Source organism: Mobula birostris, chromosome 25, assembly GCF_030028105.1.
Source record: "Mobula birostris isolate sMobBir1 chromosome 25, sMobBir1.hap1, whole genome shotgun sequence".
NCBI lineage: Eukaryota > Metazoa > Chordata > Chondrichthyes > Myliobatiformes > Myliobatidae > Mobula > Mobula birostris.
In genome coordinates this window covers 39,287,507-39,308,670 of record NC_092394.1, presented here as the reverse complement: position 1 = coordinate 39,308,670, position 21,164 = coordinate 39,287,507, and the positions used below count along the sequence as shown (strand labels likewise).

At 39.3% G+C, this 21,164-nt stretch overlaps 1 protein-coding gene and 1 pseudogene across 16 annotated transcripts in view; one reads left to right on the top strand and one right to left on the bottom strand.

Moving 5' to 3' along the window:
• The window catches only part of LOC140187721 (uncharacterized), a 241,503-nt gene that overhangs the window by 181,506 nt on the left and 38,833 nt on the right, over positions 1 to 21,164 (bottom strand). For 15 of the 16 annotated variants that reach the window (XM_072243320.1, XM_072243319.1, XM_072243332.1 and 12 more), the window contains exons 2-7: positions 17,261 to 17,332; positions 8,259 to 8,324; positions 6,769 to 6,810; positions 5,062 to 5,130; positions 2,473 to 2,502; positions 1,507 to 1,569 (exon numbers count right to left, since the gene is read on the bottom strand). In XM_072243320.1, coding sequence (XP_072099421.1) covers positions 1,507 to 1,569; positions 2,473 to 2,502; positions 5,062 to 5,130; positions 6,769 to 6,810; positions 8,259 to 8,324; positions 17,261 to 17,332 — 342 coding nt within the window. The remainder of the gene's footprint in view (positions 1 to 1,506; positions 1,570 to 2,472; positions 2,503 to 5,061; positions 5,131 to 6,768; positions 6,811 to 8,258; positions 8,325 to 17,260; positions 17,333 to 21,164) is intronic. The other variant, XM_072243330.1, reaches the window with a different exon arrangement.
• LOC140187836 (small ribosomal subunit protein uS9-like) lies at positions 2,557 to 3,286 on the top strand (annotated as a pseudogene).

Below are 21,164 nucleotides of genomic sequence, written 5' to 3'. Positions count from 1 at the left end.
GCTGCAGAGTAAACATTGGATGTAATTCTTCATTGCAAGATCACAGGATATTTTACATCCACCCAAGAAAGCAGGCAGAGTTGTTGGTGTAACATTCATCTGAAATAGAGTATCGGCAACCGTACAACTGCCGACAGTAGCACTCTGGAACATCAACCTGGGGTTTTCATTCAAGTCTCTGAAATAATTCTTCCATGCATATACATCTTACTCAGAGGCAGAAATATTGCTTAGTGAGAGGTGTGACGAAAAACCAAGTTATCAGAAGATTGATGCTAATGAGAGAGAGATAAGGGAGACAATGGAGAAACATTCAAAATGCTAATAAGAGAGAAGAGAGAGATTAACGAGAAAGAAACACATTTCAGATATTGACAGACCGATTGCTTTGAACCTGAACTGTTTGAAGTTTGATGGACAGGTGATACCCCAGCAGGGGGATAAAAAGAACAGGTTCGCTAAGGCACGACACACACCACGAGATCACGAGATATCGAGACCCCGGAAGAGCGGTGTGCCCCCACAAATTGGTGGGAATTGGAGGTCTGGTTTGAGGGAATCGACCATAGACTGACAGGGTGAAAAGGGACGATCGGCGGGAACCTGGTGTGTGTGTGTCCGTCCTTGCCTGGGTGCCGGGTTCACCGCGGAAGAACGATCGTATCTGGAACGCAGGGGTCACAGTCGGTGACCACAGAAGACATAAAAGGGTTCGCCCGAAAGCTAACTGCGAAGAACATCAAAGGTCTGTTTGAATCAAAATTTGCATTCTCTCTCTCTCTCCAACGGCACAACAGCGATTACTGCGAACTGTACTAAGCTGAACTGAACTCTGCGTCACTTGAGACTGATCATTTTACCCCTAGACTGCGAGAGAGCTTGTTTGATTCCTATTACCCTAGTTCTGTGTACATGCGTGTTTTATCATTGCTAACCTGTTGCATTTATATCCTTATGATTAGAGTACTGTGTTACTTATTTCTTTAATAAAACTTCATTAGTTTCTGTTAAACCAAACTCCAACACGTGGTCCATTTCTGCTGGTTTGGCAACCCAGTTACGGGATACGTAACAGAGGAAATGTATTTAGTGAAATCAAATGGCAAGGAGATTGGATGATTACTCTATTAGTAAGGACGAGTCTTTTTAGTGAATGGACATTGCCAAGTCCTCAAAAGTGGATGCCAGCGAGCATAGTCATTGCACACGACAGTGAGAGATTACACAGTTTGATCAACAGCAGTCAGGACAATAGCAATAGTGATAACAACATAAGTGACAAATCACATTTTGAAAACATATGCTTAAGTCATCTATTTTTTCAATTATTTTTAGATTTAATACGTGAATGTACCTGGAGTTCCTATTTCCAAATTTGGATAATGAGCCACTTTACTCAAATCTACTTTCCCACACTCTCCATATCCATTGTATCTGTGTGTTTCCGCAGAATCCTGCTACACAGTCCTCTGTATTGATACATACAAAAGTATGAATAGCACCTACCTGGCAACTTAGGTGAAAGAACTGGATAGCCAACAGGTACTCCTACTCCAAAGCTGCCATAGCCTATCAGAAAACAGAATCTCAGATCTCAAAAAGTACTCCACAAAAAATTTTTAGAAATTATATTTTCAAAGGAATCTAGTTCTCATGAAGTGATTCAGTAAGCAAAAGGTGAAAAAGATATTTTAGCTTGTCAAAACCTAATAATCATACAATTCAGACAAAAATATCCAAAAACAAAGCCAGATGAATCTTCCAATCCCAGACTATGGATTATGTAGAGCATGTTCGTATAAAGAATAATTCAAGTAAAAGAACAGATGCACTTGAAGGATTTCCAGTCTCTGACAAGCTAGCAGCCAAAGGAAACTTGCACCTGTATATTGGTTTTTAGTGATGTGCAATCACGCACATGAGCAGTCTCTTTGAACATCAGCACTACCCAATCTCTCACTAGTTAACAAATAATCCGCTTATCTGTTCTGTGCACTGAAGTGGGCGACCTCACACTTTTCAAAATTCCATTCCATCTGCTGTGTTCCCACTGTTCACTCAACTTGTCCACATCCTCCACACCTTTTACATTCTCCTCCACCGCAATTCCACCTAGTTATTAGAGTTTCAGCAAATTTAAAATATCGCCTCAGTTAAACTGTTGACCTAGGTCATGAATAGCTGGGATGCATGCCCTGATTCCCATAGTACCACACTTCATCTCAGCCTACCTACCAATCCAATAAGGATCCATGTTTTTTCCCACGTGTTCCTTTCTGTCAATAATCAATTTTCTATGCACATCAGTTCATTACTCCAAATCTCAGTGCTCTAATTGGTTAACCAACTTCCTGTTCAGAACCTTACTGAAAGTATACATTATCACCCTTTTGTCCTCTTTTATTTAAATAGAACTATTTTAGCCATAAAAAATTGTAGATATAATTATTAGGTGCTAATATCAATCTTTACCTGTTGGATATCCATACTGACCACCAGCACCTGGATTAGCAAGCAAAGCCACAAATTATAAAGTGAAATAAGGAATTAGTTTAAATGGCACATCCTAAATTTAGTGGAAATGCATCATCCAATCAGCTTGTTAAAACTATTTTTTGGCTTTTGTTCAGTACACAATGTATTAGTTTCCACATTACAGTATATTTAACATTATTTCAGCAGGCAAATGCATTCACCTCTAACATCTGCACTGAGATACAAATTTGTATTTTGTATTTTTGATTTAGGGAATTAAGGATGATAAATCAAACTTTATATCTTGAGTTATCAGATTTCGTAAAAAGAACAGGATAGCTTCAAAGTGCTGTGAAAAGGAAGGCTGCTCTACCAGTAACATGCCTGCTTATAGGACTTTTGCAATCTGTTCAGGCTTTCGGTGAATTAAAACAGCAACTGCTGTTACCTATTGTAATAGAGGAAATGACCTCATCAAATTGAACGGCAGGCCTCTGGAACAGATGGAGCCAAAGTCCTTACAGCACAAGCTGTTGGAACCATTACTGCTGCCAGGCAAAGAAAGATTTGCTGGAATTTACATCAGAGTTCCTGTGAAGGGTGGTGATTAAGTAGCTCAAATCTATGCTATCCATAAATCCATTTCTAAAGCATTAGTGGCTTTCTACCGGAAGTATATAGATGCAGCTACTCAGAAGGTGATCTTCATACAGTACGACAGGACCCTGCTGTTGCTGATCCTTGCTGTTGTGAGGCCAAGAAATTCAGTGGACCTGGTGCCTGTGCACATTACCAGAAATGTTACCGGTAACACACACAAAAAATGCTGGTGAGCGCAGCAGGCCAGACAGCATCTATAGAGAGAGGTACAGTCGACGTTTCGGGCCGGGACCCTTCGTCAGGACGAAGATGCTGCCTGGCCTGCCGCGTTCACCAGCATTTTTTGTATGTGTTGCTTGAATTTCCAGCATCTGCAAATTTCCTTGTGTCTGCATGTTACTGTTAAAATGTTATATTTTGATTTGTGGCAAATAAATATCTAACTGTCAAAAAAAGGACAGTTTTTTTTCAGCTCTACATGAAATGATTATTTTGCAAGTAAATGAGTTATAGTGATGACACAAGCCATTACGTGATATGAAATAGTTGAGGAGATAAATACAAGTTAACTGATCTATTCTCCCAACAGGAAAATAATGACTAGTAAACCTCATTTTTCAAAGTGGTCCAGAACAGTTTAGCAAGGAAGTCTTACTTGAGGAAACTAGCTTTGCAATAATAAGTTTCAAATGTTTATAAAAGTGGACTGCTTTCAAACAATTCACAAATAGATACACAAGTTCTTATCAATGATACTCATCTTTGATGCAGTCATTTTATATATAATTATATGGATTACAAATGCTCGATTAAGGAGCAAAAAAATAAACAAACTGCTGGAGGAACCCAGTGGGCCAGGCAGGATCTGTGGGAGTGAACAGTTGATGTTTCAGGTTGAGACCTTTCACTTGTACTGAAAGACAGGTGGAAACAAAAGGGTGCCGATGGTGGGATCTAATAGAAAAGGATGATTGAATATAGAATCAACTAAGGGAGGAGAGGTGGACTGATGGGAACAGTGATGCACAGATAGGGTAATGGAGGAGGAGAAATAAAAATCAGGGTGATGGGGTCTCCGGGCTGGGGGCGGGTGGGTGAAGGGTTAATGCAGGAGGAATTAGGTAGATTAGTGTTAAGAGAAAGTGGAAAGAGGGATGGCAGATTACCCGAAAATGGAGAACTAAATGTTTCTGCTGTCAGATTGCAGACTCTACTATGCCTCTGCTTTGTATTTAGTCTTACCATGCAGTGGGAACATCCAAGGACAGATAGTGTAGGTGTGGGAATATGAAGAGGAATTCAAATGGTTGGCAACTGGGAGCTCCAGAAGGCTATGACACAAAGAACACGGGTTCCCAGCAATTACATATATAGATTTCATTATATTTACAGAGAATTTAAAAAATATATATATTTCAAAATACCGGTCTCTCTGTATGGGTATTCCACCAGTCAATGTATACTGTAACAATAGTGTCTTGTGCTTACTCAAAATACATAGTTGTGAGCCAGAGATGGAAGATGATTGAATACTAATGTGGAATCACCACTGGTTTTCCCAGTTCTCCTGCTGAAACCCTGAGGAAATTATGTAAGTGTTGCTTCTGTTGTTTTTGACTATTTTCCACCAAAGACTGGGAAAGCACGATGAAAATTCCAAGTGCTCGTTCAGCATTTTAACATTTTAAGAATTTTCAGCTTCCCAACTTGAACAGTGTACCCAAGATACTAAAGCACCAAATAAACCCAAGATGTGACATGAAGTAAAATACCTTACTCGAATATGTCTAGTCGTGCTGTAGTCTTGTGTCAGATTGACCCCTGACACTTCACAGGTTTTGCATAAGTACATTCTTGTCAGTACAATTGCAAAGGAATGTTAATTCTGATTGTTACGTTTTGTGGTATTCCCCAGTTTCTGAATCTGATTTTATGAACTGCTTCAGTACCAATGAATACATATAGTGATATAAACAAAATAATTACTTGGTTTAGCTTTCAAACCAGTTCCAGTTGGTACTCCAGGAAGGACTCCAAGGCCATGATTCCTTGCACCTAGGATGCAACACAAAAATTTTTTTAAAATGGTATTCCTGCTTCTTACAAGGTCAGAATAGAAATATATTTGTCTATGTATTCCGTCAGCCAGCACATGCTGCTGAATTAAATGGTCGAGTGGGGGCCCCCAGCCTAGGGTCCTTGGACCTCTTGGTTAATGGTAGGGGTCCATGGCCCCTATCATAGAGCAAAATCAACTGCAGAGCTCAACTGTGTTATTTGATTGCATAGTTCAGTTCACCTATCTGCAAGTGTATAAAATATTTAGGGGATGCAGGGATAACATCAACCGTCATTTAATGCACAATTGATATCGCTTCCCAGTGAAATTAATTCCCCTAAATTAAACCACTAGACTTTGGGCAAAGCCCAGAGGAACAGAGCTGAACATCAGGGATAAACTCTGTGTTTGTCAATCGGGTTGTCAGGAAGATGGTTAAAGCAGAAGCCATTGTAGTCAGACACATTGCAAAGATTTTGGGGCATTGGAGAAAAGGAAGAACTGGAGCTGACCTTCAATATGTATGCTTTAATCATAGTCCTTCGTGGCTTCAGGACAATCAATACAGGGGAGAGGTCCTATATCTCTCCGAAGGGAAGGAAGGGATGGCTTGAGGTTAGGCATTTTTATTGTGATGACTCATGTTGAATTGTGCAAGCACAACAATGCCCATGGAAGGCCTTCCCTTCCCGAAGAGATGAAGGTCACTGTCATTTGTATTTTTTGGCCTCCAGATCATTCTCAACGGCAGTGATTGCTTTATGCCATGATGCCCAAGTCTGCAGCATGCTGCTGTGTAAAATAGGTCATGAAAGTTGTCTCACTGAGGAGAAAGAAATTCTTCATTTTGATTGAAAGGCAACAGGAGACATATGCACAGAGTGAGGAGAGATTGTGGGCCTCTGAAGAATGTGATCAAATGCGTTTGCAAGGCACATTTTCTCTGAGCCTAGACTTATCAATAGTGTGTATAAATACAGAATCAAACAGATTGCAATTTATATCAAAGAACTTGGGAAGTTGGTTGCATTTTTGTCGAGATGACATAGTGCTGAGTACAATGTTAGGCTGTATAGGATTTTTCCTTGTCCTTCTTTAATTTTTGATTAACTATATGGATCAGCACTCCATTTACTGTCAGTTGTCTTGTCAGCTTTTTCTTTTGCTTTTCCAAAGTATTCCACTCATTTTATATATATGAAATCAATGAGGATGGCTGGAGTTCAGGAGCTGAGCAAACTTGCTTACGAAGGAAATATTGCACTATTTCAAATGTTGTCAATTGGAATAAACCTGTAAACTTTTACCAGTTACTGTCCCCTCAAACAAAACGTGGGTTACATAAATATCAGCAGCAGAAAGGATTGAATGTTTTCCAGCTTCGGAAAGCTGTGAAAAAAAATTCAAAACAAAATGAAATAAAAAGCTGCTAAAAATAAATTTGGCCCTTGCAAAAGTGTTCATATCATCATGAACCCCTCGGTATAATCTTAGTATTTCAATGAAAATACAAAATAAAAAGGACAATTTTCAAGATCACATGAAAATCCAGGATTATCTCCGTCAATGAGCCACAGGAGTGGTATTCTCAATGTAAAAGACCTGCACACATCAAGACAGCATCTCGCACATACCTGGATATACACCTGGAACACTGGCCCCTGGAACTCCAGCACCTAAAGAGGCAAAAAAAAAACCCTGTTAAAAATAAAGCTTTTTGAAGAATTTTGAATTAATCAAAATTTCACAAAATTGTGCAAGAGATGAAATATATATTTCACTTGTTGTTATAACATTAATATCACACCCATAACATGAGGAACTGAACCAATGTGATTCACAGAAGTATGAATGTAGGAGGCAACGTAAAAGAATACTCATTCCTCTGGAAAACATTGAATATCCTGATGCTGTTTAAGGTGAGCATGCAATTAAAGCAAAATAGACTTTTTTGTTTTCATATTTTGACACAGTTTTCTAATACTGTGGACATAATTCAGGAAGGATGAATGAATCAACATAGTAAAATCTCAGATAGCAATGGGAGACATACACAAGTAATATCAGTGGTAGAAAGGGTAGACAGCTTCAAATTCCTTGCTGTCATTGTTTGCAATCACGAAAAAGGCCTACTAGTGGCTCCTTTAGGAGTTTGAGGAGATCTGAGAAGTCGCCAAAAACCCTTGCATGTTTAGTGGAGATCATTCTGACTGATTGCCTCACAGCCTGATGTGTAGGCTCGATGAACAGAATTGCAAGAGGTTCCACAGGGTTGTAGATTCAGCCAGCTCCCTCACAGGCACCAGCTCGCTTACTGTTGTGGACATATTCAAAAGTCAGTGCCTCAGGAAGGTGGCATCCCTCACCATCAGGGACATGCCCCCTTCTTGTTACTCCATTGAGGAGGGTGTGAAGGAGCCTGAACACCCACACGCGATGATTCAGGAACAGCTTCTTCCCATCCATTATCAGATTTCTGGGTGGCCCATGACTCATGAACACGACTTCATTATTCTTTTATTTTGCACTATTTATTTAGTCATTTATGTTTTGCTGCAAAACAACAAACATCGCATCAGATAAGACAGTGTTAATAAATTCTGACTCAATAGCTGCTCTCACTCTGTGAAGAAGAACACGACAAGAACAGAGGTACTGTTTCCCACAGGGCCACTCCAAATAAATCATTGAGTTGACATGCACAGATGTGGGAGATAGAATAATTGTTAGTTGGTATTGTAAAATCTTCGGATCAGATGAAAGTTCCACAACAGCGAGTAACTAAATAAGTCCATGTCAGTGCAAGTAATGGACTGCAGCTGGGTGATAAATGCCTGCAATTCTACAGCAAACAGCTGGCAATTGCCATCACAAATTCAGGTACTTATGCAAGTTCAAAGCACTAAATCTGAATGTGGAGATCCCTAACTTGCAGAAGATTCCATATGTTGACTCTGTCAGTGCACTCCTCCACTGAACTCCACAATGCTGGAGCATGACCTTGCTGAAGTTCCCCAGACCCCACAATGGGGAATCTGCTCATGAAACCTGACATTAAATAGGTTCAGAGCACAATCAATGAAGGGGAAGAAAAATCTTTCTAAGTAAAACAGAAAAATCTTACCAAGAAGTCCAGCTCCAGGCGCAGCCTTGTAGGGATATGCTTGCCCTGGAATCTGGCCAGGTACTCCTGAAATAAAACAGGATGTGGAGTTTAATCTGCTTTGGTACAAGGTACAGGCTAAAGAGGGGAAAATATAACTGACATGATGGAGAAGTTACGAGCATTACAAATACTTTCACTTAGAAACTTCGCCTAACTGATATTCTACAACATGTGGACTCTAGTCATCTTGATGTTTCCAAAGTTGCTTGGAGGACAGATTAGACTGTGATTTCCAATCATTTGTGCATGTGTGTGTGTGTAAAAACATTTTCTACACATCATGCAACACTCAGATCAGCTTTGTGCAATGCACAAATCAAGTCGCTACTTAAAATAAACATATATCCTGAACTGAATTAGTTCTGTAAACAATTCTTTTCAAACAATGGTAAAATTTTAAGAGTAAAGCAATCTATGTGTCAGATGTATACTTTTAACTGTAATGTTTTGTTATAACAATTTCCATCTGCCTTTCCTTTTGTATGTACTCTATGGTTCTATATAATCATGGCTTAGCATTCATCACTGCTTGCTCCATAAAAATATCTTATACCTTTTGAAAATATTAACAGAAGTTTTGCAATGGTACTACAGCCTGATATCTTGTGTAAGCAGCTACATAACGTGAGCAATATTTCCTTCTAAAATGGAACAAATTTCCATTGTAAGACCATAAGATTGTAAGACATAGGAGCTGAACTAGTCCTTTCAACCTATCGAGTCTGCTCCACCATTCGATCATGGCTGATTTATTATTCCTCTCAAACCAATTCTCCTGCCTTCTCCCCACAACCTTTGAAGGTCTGCCAATCAAGAAACTATCAACCTCTGCTTTAAATATACCCAATGACTTGACTTCCACAGCTGTCCATGGCAACGAATTCTACTGATTCAACACCTTCACCTCTATTCTAAATGATGTCTTTCTATTCTGAGGCTGTTCCCTCTGGTGATAGATTCCCCCATTACAGGAAACACTATGTACACGTCCACTCTATCGAGGACTTTTAATATTCAATAGGTTTCAGTGAGATCCCCCTCATTCTTCTGAACTCCAGCGAGTATAGGCCTGGAGCCATTAACCATTATCTTAGACCTATTGAAATTTCTTATTTAACTATATAGGATACAAGTCTACGCACTTTGTCACAGGACAAGGTTGTGACCCAGTATTAAATCCAGTCCAACGAGCTAGTGATAATTTCAGAAAATAAGATGATGCTACAGACTTTGACCACGTTGTTTACTTTCAGTTGTTTTCCAGATAAGATCAATGTCCAGATAAAATCTGCTGATTCTACTTGACAAATTATTCAAAGGAGTTACATATTGAGTGTGTCTCTATGGATGATTGATCATATTTCGGTAATGTAGCAATTCCATTTCCCTTGATAACCTAATCTAGTTTAGGGTGAATTATAGTTCTTTGATCAATTTTAAATTATTTGTTCTCAAGCTATCATGAATATAAAGTAAAATTTATTCTAGTTTTTTAAAAATCCTTTTTTTTTGCTTTCAGACATGTTCACTGGCTTTCTTCCTTGTCATTGTAACCTCCAGTCATATAACTTTCAAACATCTCAGCACATGTCCAACTCAGGCCTCTCCTGCTTCCTTGATTTTTATGGCATACCAGTAGCAGCTATGCCTTCATTTTCCAGAGTAGAATTCCCTCCCTATACCTCATGATAACAGCCACCTTAGCTTTTCCACTTTGGTCAAGCTGTTCTAATATGGTGGAATGCAGACGATATATTTTATGGGCAGGTGGTTAGGAATTATATAGCTTTCAGGGGCGCTGAAATGATGTCTAAGGAAAAGGGGTTTTGGAAAACCAGAGCTTTGCATCAAAGCCAGATCTTCAAACCCAGAATGCAAGTCATGGCTCAGAGTGTAAGTGTTGCCCATCTCCAAGTGACCTTGAAAAGGTGGTGGAGCCCTTGGCCTGTGATTTCTTCAGATAATGTAGATATACCAGAATCTCCGTTAGGCTAAAGTGACAACAGGTCCAATGCTAGGTGGGAAGAGTGGTGAATGACAACCTCGCGAGTGATAGTTCAGCTCGCGAGTCTCCGTTGTCAAAGGGGCACTCACAGACGGGGAGCTCATGACTAGTGAATACTCCCGTGAGTGACAGTTGGTGGGCGCACCATACATAGTTTAGTTTGCAAGGCTAATCAGATGCAGTCATGCTCCCCTGACCAGCACCGTGAGGCAGGCAATCGATTTTGATCTCCAAGTATCATAGCATGCAACATTAGTGACACCTTTTCTGCATTAAAGTTTCTTACCTATGTACCAAAGATATTCAATATTGTATTTTTCATATTTGTTATTAATTATGTTTTCCAAACTTCCTGGCAGGATTCAGGAACATTCATGGCTGTTCTGCACCAAGTTGCCAGTTGCAGTCTGGCGTAATCCAGTCATTTGATTTGTTTCTCAAAGCTTTACAGAAAATGCATTACATTGATAATAAAATTAATGAAGCTGAATGAGATGAGCGAAACACAATGATCGGTTCACCAACTATAGACATACACAGACTCATGCCTCTATGCTGACTGACTATCACATGAATGCAGCCTACAATAGCTCCATTGGCTGCAAGATTTCAAGTGTCATTATCACCAGGCATTTACCTCAGCAGGGTGTGCACTGCTGGTACAACAGATACTGATGGCCAATTCAAAGCAGAAACTTACGTGGGACCAGAGAGAAATGGTAGGGATGAAGGAAGTGGATTCAATTCATACCGCAGTGTAAACGTTGATGGGGCGGGTGCAAAGTAGGACGGAGGAGAGGGAGACAGTTACAGTGGTCAGTGCCGGCAGTCAAGTCCCAGGGAACGATATGCAGTGTCATAAAATGTTCAATTTAGTGTCTGAGATCTGGGTATCGCTGACATTCATTGCCCATCCGTCATAGCTGAACAGGTGATGGTGATGGTGGGCTGCCTTGTTGAACCACCACAGTACAGCTGAGGAAGACACTCCCACAAGACAATTATGTACACGCATATATGGTTTGGAACCAGCCTGGAAGGGTCAAGGTATGCAAAAACAGTTGCCTCACGGCCTCCTCTAATGTCAAGATGAAGCTACACTCAGGTTGGAGGAACAACACCTTATATTGCATCTGGGTTGCCTCCAACCTGATGGCATGAACATTGACTTCTCCAACTTCCGTTAATGCCCCACCTCCCCCTCGTACCCCATCCGTTATTTATTTATTTATTTACTATTTCCTCTTCCATCTTCCTCTGGGCTCCCTTCCCCCTTTCTTTCTCCCTAGGCTTCCTGTCCCACGATCCTCTCCCTTCTCCAGCCTTGTATCCCTTTTGCCAATCAGCTTTCTAGCTCTGAGCTCCATCCCTCCCACTCCCGTCTTCTCCTATCATTTCGGATCTCCCCCTCCCCCTCTCAAATCTCTTACTATCTCTTCTTTCAGTTAGTCCTGACGAAGGGTCTCGGCCCGAAACGTTGACTATACCTCTTCCTAGAGATGCTGCCTAGCCTGCTGCGTTCCACCAGCATTTTGTGTGTGTTGCCTCACTTAAAATATGGCTGGATGAGCACTGCAAGAGCTATATTCTTTAAAGTACTGCACCAAGAGATGAAGGAAGATTAAAGATTAAACTATCACCATCTTCCAACTCTGCATATTTCTGACGGCTGTTTGCTGTGGTTTTGAAACACTCTCATCGATACTGTTATTGCTAAAAGGACCCGAGCCATGGATCTATATTTTTTTATATATCAGAAACTATAGAACCCTGAAAGTTGTATGACCGCTGCAGTACTCTGGTTTAGCCTCAGCTGGACTATTGTGTCTATTTTTGGGATTTTTAGGAAGGATGTGATAATTGGTAGGATACAGAAGACTGGTTCCATTATTCAGTCATTAATACTGCAGGAATAGACTGGAGAAACTGTTCCATTATCTTAGAGTCTAATATGGAGGCCTTAGAGAGGGTGCAAAAGATGTCCGTAGGATGGTGCCCGGATCAGAGAGTATTTGCAATGAGAACTTGGAATAACTGGGATTTTAAAAACACAAACACAAGGAAGTCTGCAGATGCTGGAAGTTCAAGCAACACACATCAAAGTTGCTGCCTGGCCTGCTGCGTTCACCAGCAACTTTGATGTGAATAACTGGGATTGTTTTGTCTGGTGCATCAGAGGCCGAGTAGCAATCTGATTGATGTATATAAAATTATGAGAGCCATACACTGCGAAGATAGCCGAAGACAAAACAGAATATGTATACTAAGAACTGGAGCAAAACGTGGAACGGTGCTGGAGGGACTCAGTGGGTTAAAGCAGTATCCCAAGGCCTTTCATCCAGACTGATAGGCAGAGTCTTTTCTCCCCATGGTGGAAATACCATGTCACTGTAAGATGAGAGGAGGAAAGCTTAAAGGAGAGTTATGTGGGAACTTGAACTTTGAAATGCTTGGATGATACTCCCAGTGGAGGTGGTGGGACCAGACATGATAGCAATGTTTCAGTGGTATTTACATGAGCAGGCAGGGAACGGAGGGGTAAAGACTGCATGAAAGATGTGTAGTTGTTAGAAAGGCATGACTGTCAGTACAAATACAGGAGGGCTGAAGCATCTGTTGTTGTCTTGTGTTGTCTACGTTCACTGCAATATTTTGTTGTTTTGCTTTTATGACCTTGTTCATCTGCTACACACATCTACTGATTTTAGGTGCAAGGGATGAACCAACACCAAGGAAGAACAGCTTGCCTTGTTTAAGGTTGTTAAGGTTCCTCAATAAAAGAATAATTCGCATGGGTTTGAATACAAGCTGACTTACAGATTTACAATTTCAAAAAAAGAATAAGCACTGACTCTCGTAAAGCATTTTGTGATGTTTCTCTGTAAGCTCTATACGTGCTGTCAAATAACTCCGCTTTCTTTTTTCCATTAGGTAGTAACTTTTCCCCTCACTTTGGCATTTGTCTAAATATGTTTCAGATGTCACTTTTGAATTTGCTTTTATCACACTTTTATTCAGTACAACAGCTTAATTTGCAAGAAATATTTCCTCATATTGCTTCTTATTCATTTGCCAATCATATTAACCTTGTATTATTTGGTCACTGATGTGTCTCCCATTTAAAAAGTTATTTATTCTATCAAATTCATTCACAATTTTAGCATCACAATATAATCCCTTTGGTTCTAACAATGGAAATTGCAGCCTCATTCTGTTCCCACAATCCTGGATCGAAACAAAACACTCGTCTGCACCCTTTCCAATGCCTCAAATCTTTTTTAACACATGGAACTCAGTAATAAACAAGATTATGCATCAGTGTTCTGTCCATGGCCTTCATTATAGGGTTGGCATAAGCTCCTTGTTATCATCCATTGATAAGGCAAAAAATCACATATATTTTAATCAGCCATAATAAATACCCAAAACATGAAAAATTGTACCATTTAGTTCATTTTGCTTCCCTTCATTCCTCTGACAAAAATCCAAGAGTTATTACATTTGCTCATCTCTAAGCATCTGCAAAATTTGAAATTATTCCATAAGCTCTCAAGTTTTTAAAAAAATTTTTTAATTACTTTCTGAATCCAACCATTGTTGTCAAGGCCAGCATTTTTGCCCTTGCAGAGGTGATGTGAGCCCCTTTCTTGAAATGCTGCAGTCTGTCCGGTGAGGGTATTCTCATAGTGCGGTGACTAGGAAATTAAAGAATTTAGATCCCATGACATTGAAAGCTCCAGCAATATGTTTCCACATCAAAATGGTGCTTTATATATTAAATCCTTGGGAACATAGGTGCAAGACTTCCTCAAATTGAAAACAAACTCTTTCCTCTATTTCTTAGTTAATATGGTATCCATTCTGTCAGTATTCCTCTTAGTCTACGACCTTTAATTATGCTGAGTAATTGGTCATAAATGTTGTTTAAAATTGAGAATTTGGCCAGTTGGAATATTTTGTAAAATGTGAAGGAACTGTTTCCACTTGCCTTCAATATATAGTGGTTTGTATACACTTGCAGCAGCAGCTATTTCCAATTACATTACGTTCTGGTTTTGTGTCACCTAATGCTGAACTTCGTATCACATAAAAAGCCAAAAAATAAATTGAAATACTATTGTGTAGATTGTATCTGAATTACAAAATATGCATGCTTGTGGAGAATGAGGCCATCTGAGTGAACACATCTGCAATAAGTGTCATGCCTCAAAAATCCTTCTAGCTCAGAATTATTGACAACATTCTGACTCAGAACAAACAGTACAAAGTAACAAGAATCCTGAATAAGATGAAGAGCCAAACCACAGAGAGAGAGACAGACGGAGACAGAGACAGAGACAGAGACAGAGACAGAGCGGTAAAATAGGGTCAGACGCTATTTTCAGCAAACTTTTTCTTATCTTTCTCAAAACAAGCATATCTTTTCCTCAACGTACTCTGAGTTTGATAAAAATAGGGCCTTGTATGGTGGCAATATAGACCATAAGATAAAGGAGCAGAATGAGGCTACTTGGCCCATTGAGTCTGCTCTGCCATTCTATCACAGTTGGTGTATTATCCCTCTGAACTCCATTATCCTGATTTCTCCCTGTGACCTTTGATGTCCTTACTAATCAAAAACCTATCAAACTCTGCTTTAAATATATCCAAATGACCTGGCCTCCACAGCCATACGTGGCAATGAATTCCACAGTTTTACCACCATCTCTAATGAAATTCTTTATCTCTGTTCCAAGGGGCCATCTTGTATTTTGAAGCTGTGCCCTCTTGTCCTAGACTCCCTCTCTATTGGAAACATTCTCTCCACATCCACCCTATCTAGACCTTCAATATTCAATAGATTTCAGTGAGATCACCCCTCATTCTTCTAAACTCCAGTGAGTCAGCCTCATATTAACCATTGGATCATTCTTGTGAATCTCATCTGGACACTCTCTAATGTCAGCACATCTTTTCTTAGAGAAGGGCACAAAACTGCTCACAATACTCCAAGTGTGATCTGACCAAGGCATTATATAGCCTCAGTGTTACATTCTTGCTTAATATTCTAGTTCTCTCAAAATGAATGCTAACATTGCTTTTGCCTTCCTTATTGGTGACCTAACATCCAAAGAAACCTTTAGGAATCCTGCATGAGGAACCCCAAGTCCCTATTGTACCTCCAATTTCTGAATTTGCTCTTTATTTCGAAAATATTCTCCACTTTATTCCTTCGACTGAAGTGCATGACCATATACTTCCCTATATCGTATTCCTTCTGCAAACTACCTTTTGTCCCACCTATATTTGCATTAAAGAATGATATTTTATAACTATAGAATGAACATTTGAAGCATTTGGTCAATCCACCTTTAATAATAGATTTTAATAATATCTAAATAATAGAATTGAAAAACATTCATAGAAAATTCTGTTTTGAAGTTCAAAGTAAATTTTATTATCAAAGTACAGATTTGTCACCATACACAACCGTGAGATTCATTTTTCTTGAGGGCATATTCTACAAATTTATAGAATAGTAACCATAACAGGATCAATGAGAGATCAATCAGAGTGCAGAAGACAACAAACTATGCAAATACAAATGTGAATAAATAGCAATAATTAATGAGAACATGAGATAATGAGATAAAGAGTTCTTAAAGTGGGATCATTGGTTGTGGGAATATTTTATGATGGGACAAATTAGTGTAGTTAACCCCTTTTATTCAAGAGCCTGATGGTTCTGGGGTAGTAACTGTTCTTGAACCTGGTGGTGTGAGTCCTGAGGCTCTTGTACCTTCTAGTTGATGGCAGGAGTGAGAAGAGAGCAGGAACTGGGTGGTGGAGATCTCTGATGATGGATGCTGCTTTCCTACAACAGCACTTCATGTAGATGTGCTCAGTGATAGGAAGGGTTTGACCCATGATGTACTGAGTGGAATTCAATAACTTTTATAGGATTTTCCTTTCAAAGGTGTTGGTGTTTCCTTGCCAGGCCTTGGTGCAGTTTGCCGATATACTCTCCACTACACATTTATAGAAGCTTGTGTTTCCTTGTTTTGCAACATAAAAGACAGTTTTTTGGCCCGTTAAAGCTCTATATCCTCATCTTCTTCGCTATTCTTCTCACCCACACACACTAGGGGTAACTTACAGTAACCAATAAACCCAACAAGTTCTTTCATTATTCTCAGAGATCTACACATGTGTGATTAACCATACATATTATCATTTTAGGGATGCATTCTCTTTTACCAAAAGATTTTCTCTATTTTGAGGTGAAATTAAAAATAGCAGCATCTGATTAATGTAATTTTACATCTTTGACACCAAACATAAATTTCGCTTGCAGTCTTTGATATCTGGTGGCAGTTTTTTTAAAGTAAAATTAATTAAGTGAATATTTCTAACTTACATATGCAGTTCTAAATCATCATTTACCAGAAGCTTACCATCAGGAAGGGGGTAGAGAGGCCTCAGGGCCCACACCACCAGGTTCAGGAACAGTTATCACTCCTCAGCCATTTGGCTCTTGAACCTGTGGGAATAACTTCACTTACCCCAACACTGAACTGTTCCCACAAAGCTATGTACTTACTTTCAAGGTTTCTTCATTATGTGTTCTTGATATTTATTGCTTATTTATTTATTTATCTATCTATCTATAAGTTTGTTTTTTATTTTTTGTATTTGAACAGTTGTCTTTTGCACATTGGTTGTTTGTCCATGTTATTGTGTATCATTTTTCATTGATTCTTTTGTGTTTCTTTGTACTTACTGCAAATGCTTGCAAGAAAATGAATCTCGGTGGCATATAGTGATATCTATGCACTGGATAATAAATCTTTGAACATGTACATTCTAAGCATAAATTTCACTTGCAATCCTTGTTAGGTGCAGGCTGTTACTTTAAAGTGAAATTTATTAAATTAATATTTCAAATTTGTATATGCATTTCTAAATTATCACTTACCAGCACCTCGTAAGAGGCCACTTGGAAGAAAGAGGCGCCCTATTGTTCCTTGAATCCCTGCTCCTGGAACTCCTGTTAAATCAAAGGGATTTTTAAAAAAATACTTCAAACTTAATTTGCAAAATCTCTTGAGTTTATAAACCTTATCTTTTGTTTTGTTGTTGCTGCTGCTGCCTGCATTGTTCCAGTAAACACTGTGGGCATGTATTTTGGTGTGGAGAGACTTGTGGGCTGCCCCCAGCACATCCTTGGGTGTGTTGGTTGTTGACATAAATGACATATTTCGCTCTATATTTTGATGTACATATGATAAATAAATTTGAATCTGACAATAGGAATAATAATTATTTTCCCTCTTATTAATTGAATTTTGTTCAGCTTCATATCACTTCATTATAAAATCTCACAGTGAAGGTGTTTCTCTTAATTGGGAGTAAATAGAGACCGGCATAGGCAGCAGTCAGAGCACATCAACACACAAACAGCCCACTTGTCTGCCACATCAATACAAATGGCAAATGCTTATTTTATTTCAATACATCAGCAACAAACAGAAACAGAATTAATGCAAGGGAAAGGAAAACATTCTCAAGGCTGTGCAATTACATGAGCTCACAGAAGATAGTGGGTCAAATCATTCTGATCAAATTAAATCCAAGACTTCCACACACACGTAATGAACCATGATAGCTTGTCCCATCGGTGGAAGAGTTTGAACGTGGAATCAGAGCATTCTCAGCCCCAAGGGACCATCCAAAGAGAAATGGAGACCTCATGCTACACTCAAGTTAACCTGAATTTCATACATTTCTCCACATTGTGCTTTCAATGTGTTCTTCTTGCCATTCTGTGTCGGTTTGGGTACTTGCATATCTGCATGAATGCAAATCTTTTCCAGCTTTCACCATCTGGACAATATGTTTTGGTGCACTCCATGGCTTATTTCCAATATCACTGTTTTGTGCAAACTGACATTAGAGTTCTCTCTGTGCCGGTTTGCAACTGTAAAAGTGAATGTTGCAATGTGGTCGTGCAACTGTTTGTATGTTAAGAATGACGTACAACATTGAGAGACCTAATTTTAAAGCTCCTTTACTTCAGTCATAAAACTAACTTCATGGTTCGATACAATTAAAAATATAGACGAACAAAAAATTAAGTAAGAGCAAAATAACTTATAAGTAGTGATGTATCTACCACTTTGCTTCCTGAATGTGTGCCTTACAAAACCCCAGTGAAACCAAAGGGGCTTTGTACTGTGTGCCGGGCTTATCACTAACAGATTTCTTCTTGCGAATCCTGTCAGTGAGCTCCAGGCATCCATATTTCATTATATGTGTATGGAAGTCTGGGATTTAATTTGATCACTATGATTTAGCCAACTGTCTTCTGTGACCTAATGTGATTGGAGGGTGTTGAGAATGTATTTCTTTTTCCCTAGCATTAATACTGTTTGTGCTTGTTGCTATTAGAAAAAAATACAAGGATTTACATTGTGTGTTGATATATTAGGTCAATCATAGATACTGAGTTTCTGTGCACTAGGAAGCTGAAGATAGCTGGACTGTGCATATTTATATTCTCATCCTTCTGCAGATGCACAGTAGAGAGCATCCTAACATATTACATCACTGAAAGGTATGGAAACTACACTGTGGTGGACACGAAGGCTCTAGAACAGGTAGTCAAAACTGCCCAATGCATCATCAGCCCCAACCTACACACCATCAACGACATATATAGGGAAAGATGCCAGAAAAGGACCAGCAACAATATGGAAGATCCCATCCATCCTGCTCATGGTCTATTTGTCCCACTCTCATCAAGGAGGAGACTCGGAGTATACATACTAGCACCACCAGACTCAAAAACAGTTATCATGCCCCAGCAGAAGGGAAGGGGGCCAAAACTGCTCACATTTCTCCGTGGTGGTCTGACCAATGCCCTATAAAGCCTCAGCATGATATCCTTACTCTTATCGTCCAGTCTTCTTGAAATAAGTGCTAACATTGCATTTGCCTTCCTTATCAGCAACACGATCTTGCACAAGGACTCCCAAGACCCTTTGCACAGATTTTTGTATTTTCTCCCCATTTAGAAAATAGTCCACACCTTTATTCCTTCTACCAAAGTGTATGACCCTATACTTTCCTACACTGTATTCCATCTGCCACTTTTGTCCTTTCTCCAAATCTATCTAAGTCCTTCAGCAGACTTCCAGCTTCCTCGAAACTATATGACCCTACAACAATCTTTGTATCATCCATAAACTTGGCCACAAAGCCATCAGTTTCATCACCTAACTCATTGACGTATTACTTGAAAAGAAGAGGTCACAACACAGACGCCTGAGGAACACCACTAGTCACTGGCAGCCAATCAGAAAAGGCTCTCTTATACTTGACTCTTTGTATCCTGTCAGTCAGTCTTCTATCTATGCTAGTATATTTCCTGTAATACCACGGACTCTCATCTTATTAAGTAGCCTCATGTGTGGCATCTTGTCAAAGATTTTCTGAAAATCCAATGAAACATCTACTGGCTCTCCCTTGTCCATCCTGCCTGTTATTTTCTCAAATAATTCCTACAGATTTATCAGGTAAGATTTCTCCATAAGGAAACCATGCTGACTTTGGCTTGTTTTATCATGTGCCTCCAATTACCCCGAAACCTCATCCTTAATAATGGACTCCAACATCTTCCCAGCCACTGGAGTCAGGCTAACTGGCCTATAATTTCACTTCTTCTGCCTCCCTCCCTTCTTAAAGAGTGGAGTGATATTTGCAATTTTTCCATCCTCTGGAACCATTCCAAAATCTAGGGTTTTTTTTTAATATAATTTTTATTGAGTTTTCAAAGTGATACATGAGAAAATAATATCTACCCTCCCCCCTCCCCTTAACCCTCCCCCCCGGTATATACTCCTACCTAAAGAGAAAAGAAAAGAAGAAAAAAAGAAAAAAAAAGAACCGCCTGAATATTGGAAGGTTTGCACATGCTCCATGGGATAAAACTAAATTTAATATATATTTGTTACTTTCCCCCAAGGAACCAAGATCTTCATCATCGGAGCTATAAATAAGGGCTCCAAATATTCAAAAATGTTTCATATTTATCTCTTAAAATCTAAAATATTACTTAGCTTCTCAACTCTCATAGTTCCCTAGGGAATCTCTTTGAACTTCGCCACGTTGCTATGCGTTTCCCACCCAATCATCCAGGCAAAAAGAAAAAAAAGATAGATAAGATACAAAAAAAGAAAAAACAAAATACCCCCCCCACTAATGTTGTGAATGAAAAGATACACAACACTACCCCTCTCCATTGTGCGGGTCGTGGCTATTGCCACGCTTGCACACATGAATAATGTAGCGATTGGTCAGTGTTTCTTCCAGCTCCCCGTAACAAAAAATTGTGTGTGTATATATATAAAAAATTAATGTCATTACTCCCAGCTAATATTCCTCAAATTTTAACCTTTCTTCCCTTCCCTCATATAATTAATAATATATTTATATATTCATCCGCCTAAAAATCCAACAGGCCTAATCCTTGATCCAGTCTTCATCTTCAATCCATCTCGCTCCCCTAGGTTTGTTCTTGTATCTGGTGAATATTCAAAGAATCTCGCACAAACTCCTCCGCTTTCCGGTAATCGTCAAAAAATCTTTTTTCTCCACCAGCCAAAAACTCTTCAAGGTTGCAGGATAACGCAATATAAATTGATAACCATGATCCCATAGGGCTTTTTTCACTGGATTAAACTTCTTCCTTCTCTTCAGAAGTTCATAACTTATGTCAGGGTAGAAAAAAATTTTCTTCCCTTCTATCATCAGTGGCCCTTTTCTCTTCTTGGCAGCTTGGGCAGCCGCCTGTAGAATCCTTTCTTTGTCTTGAAATCTTA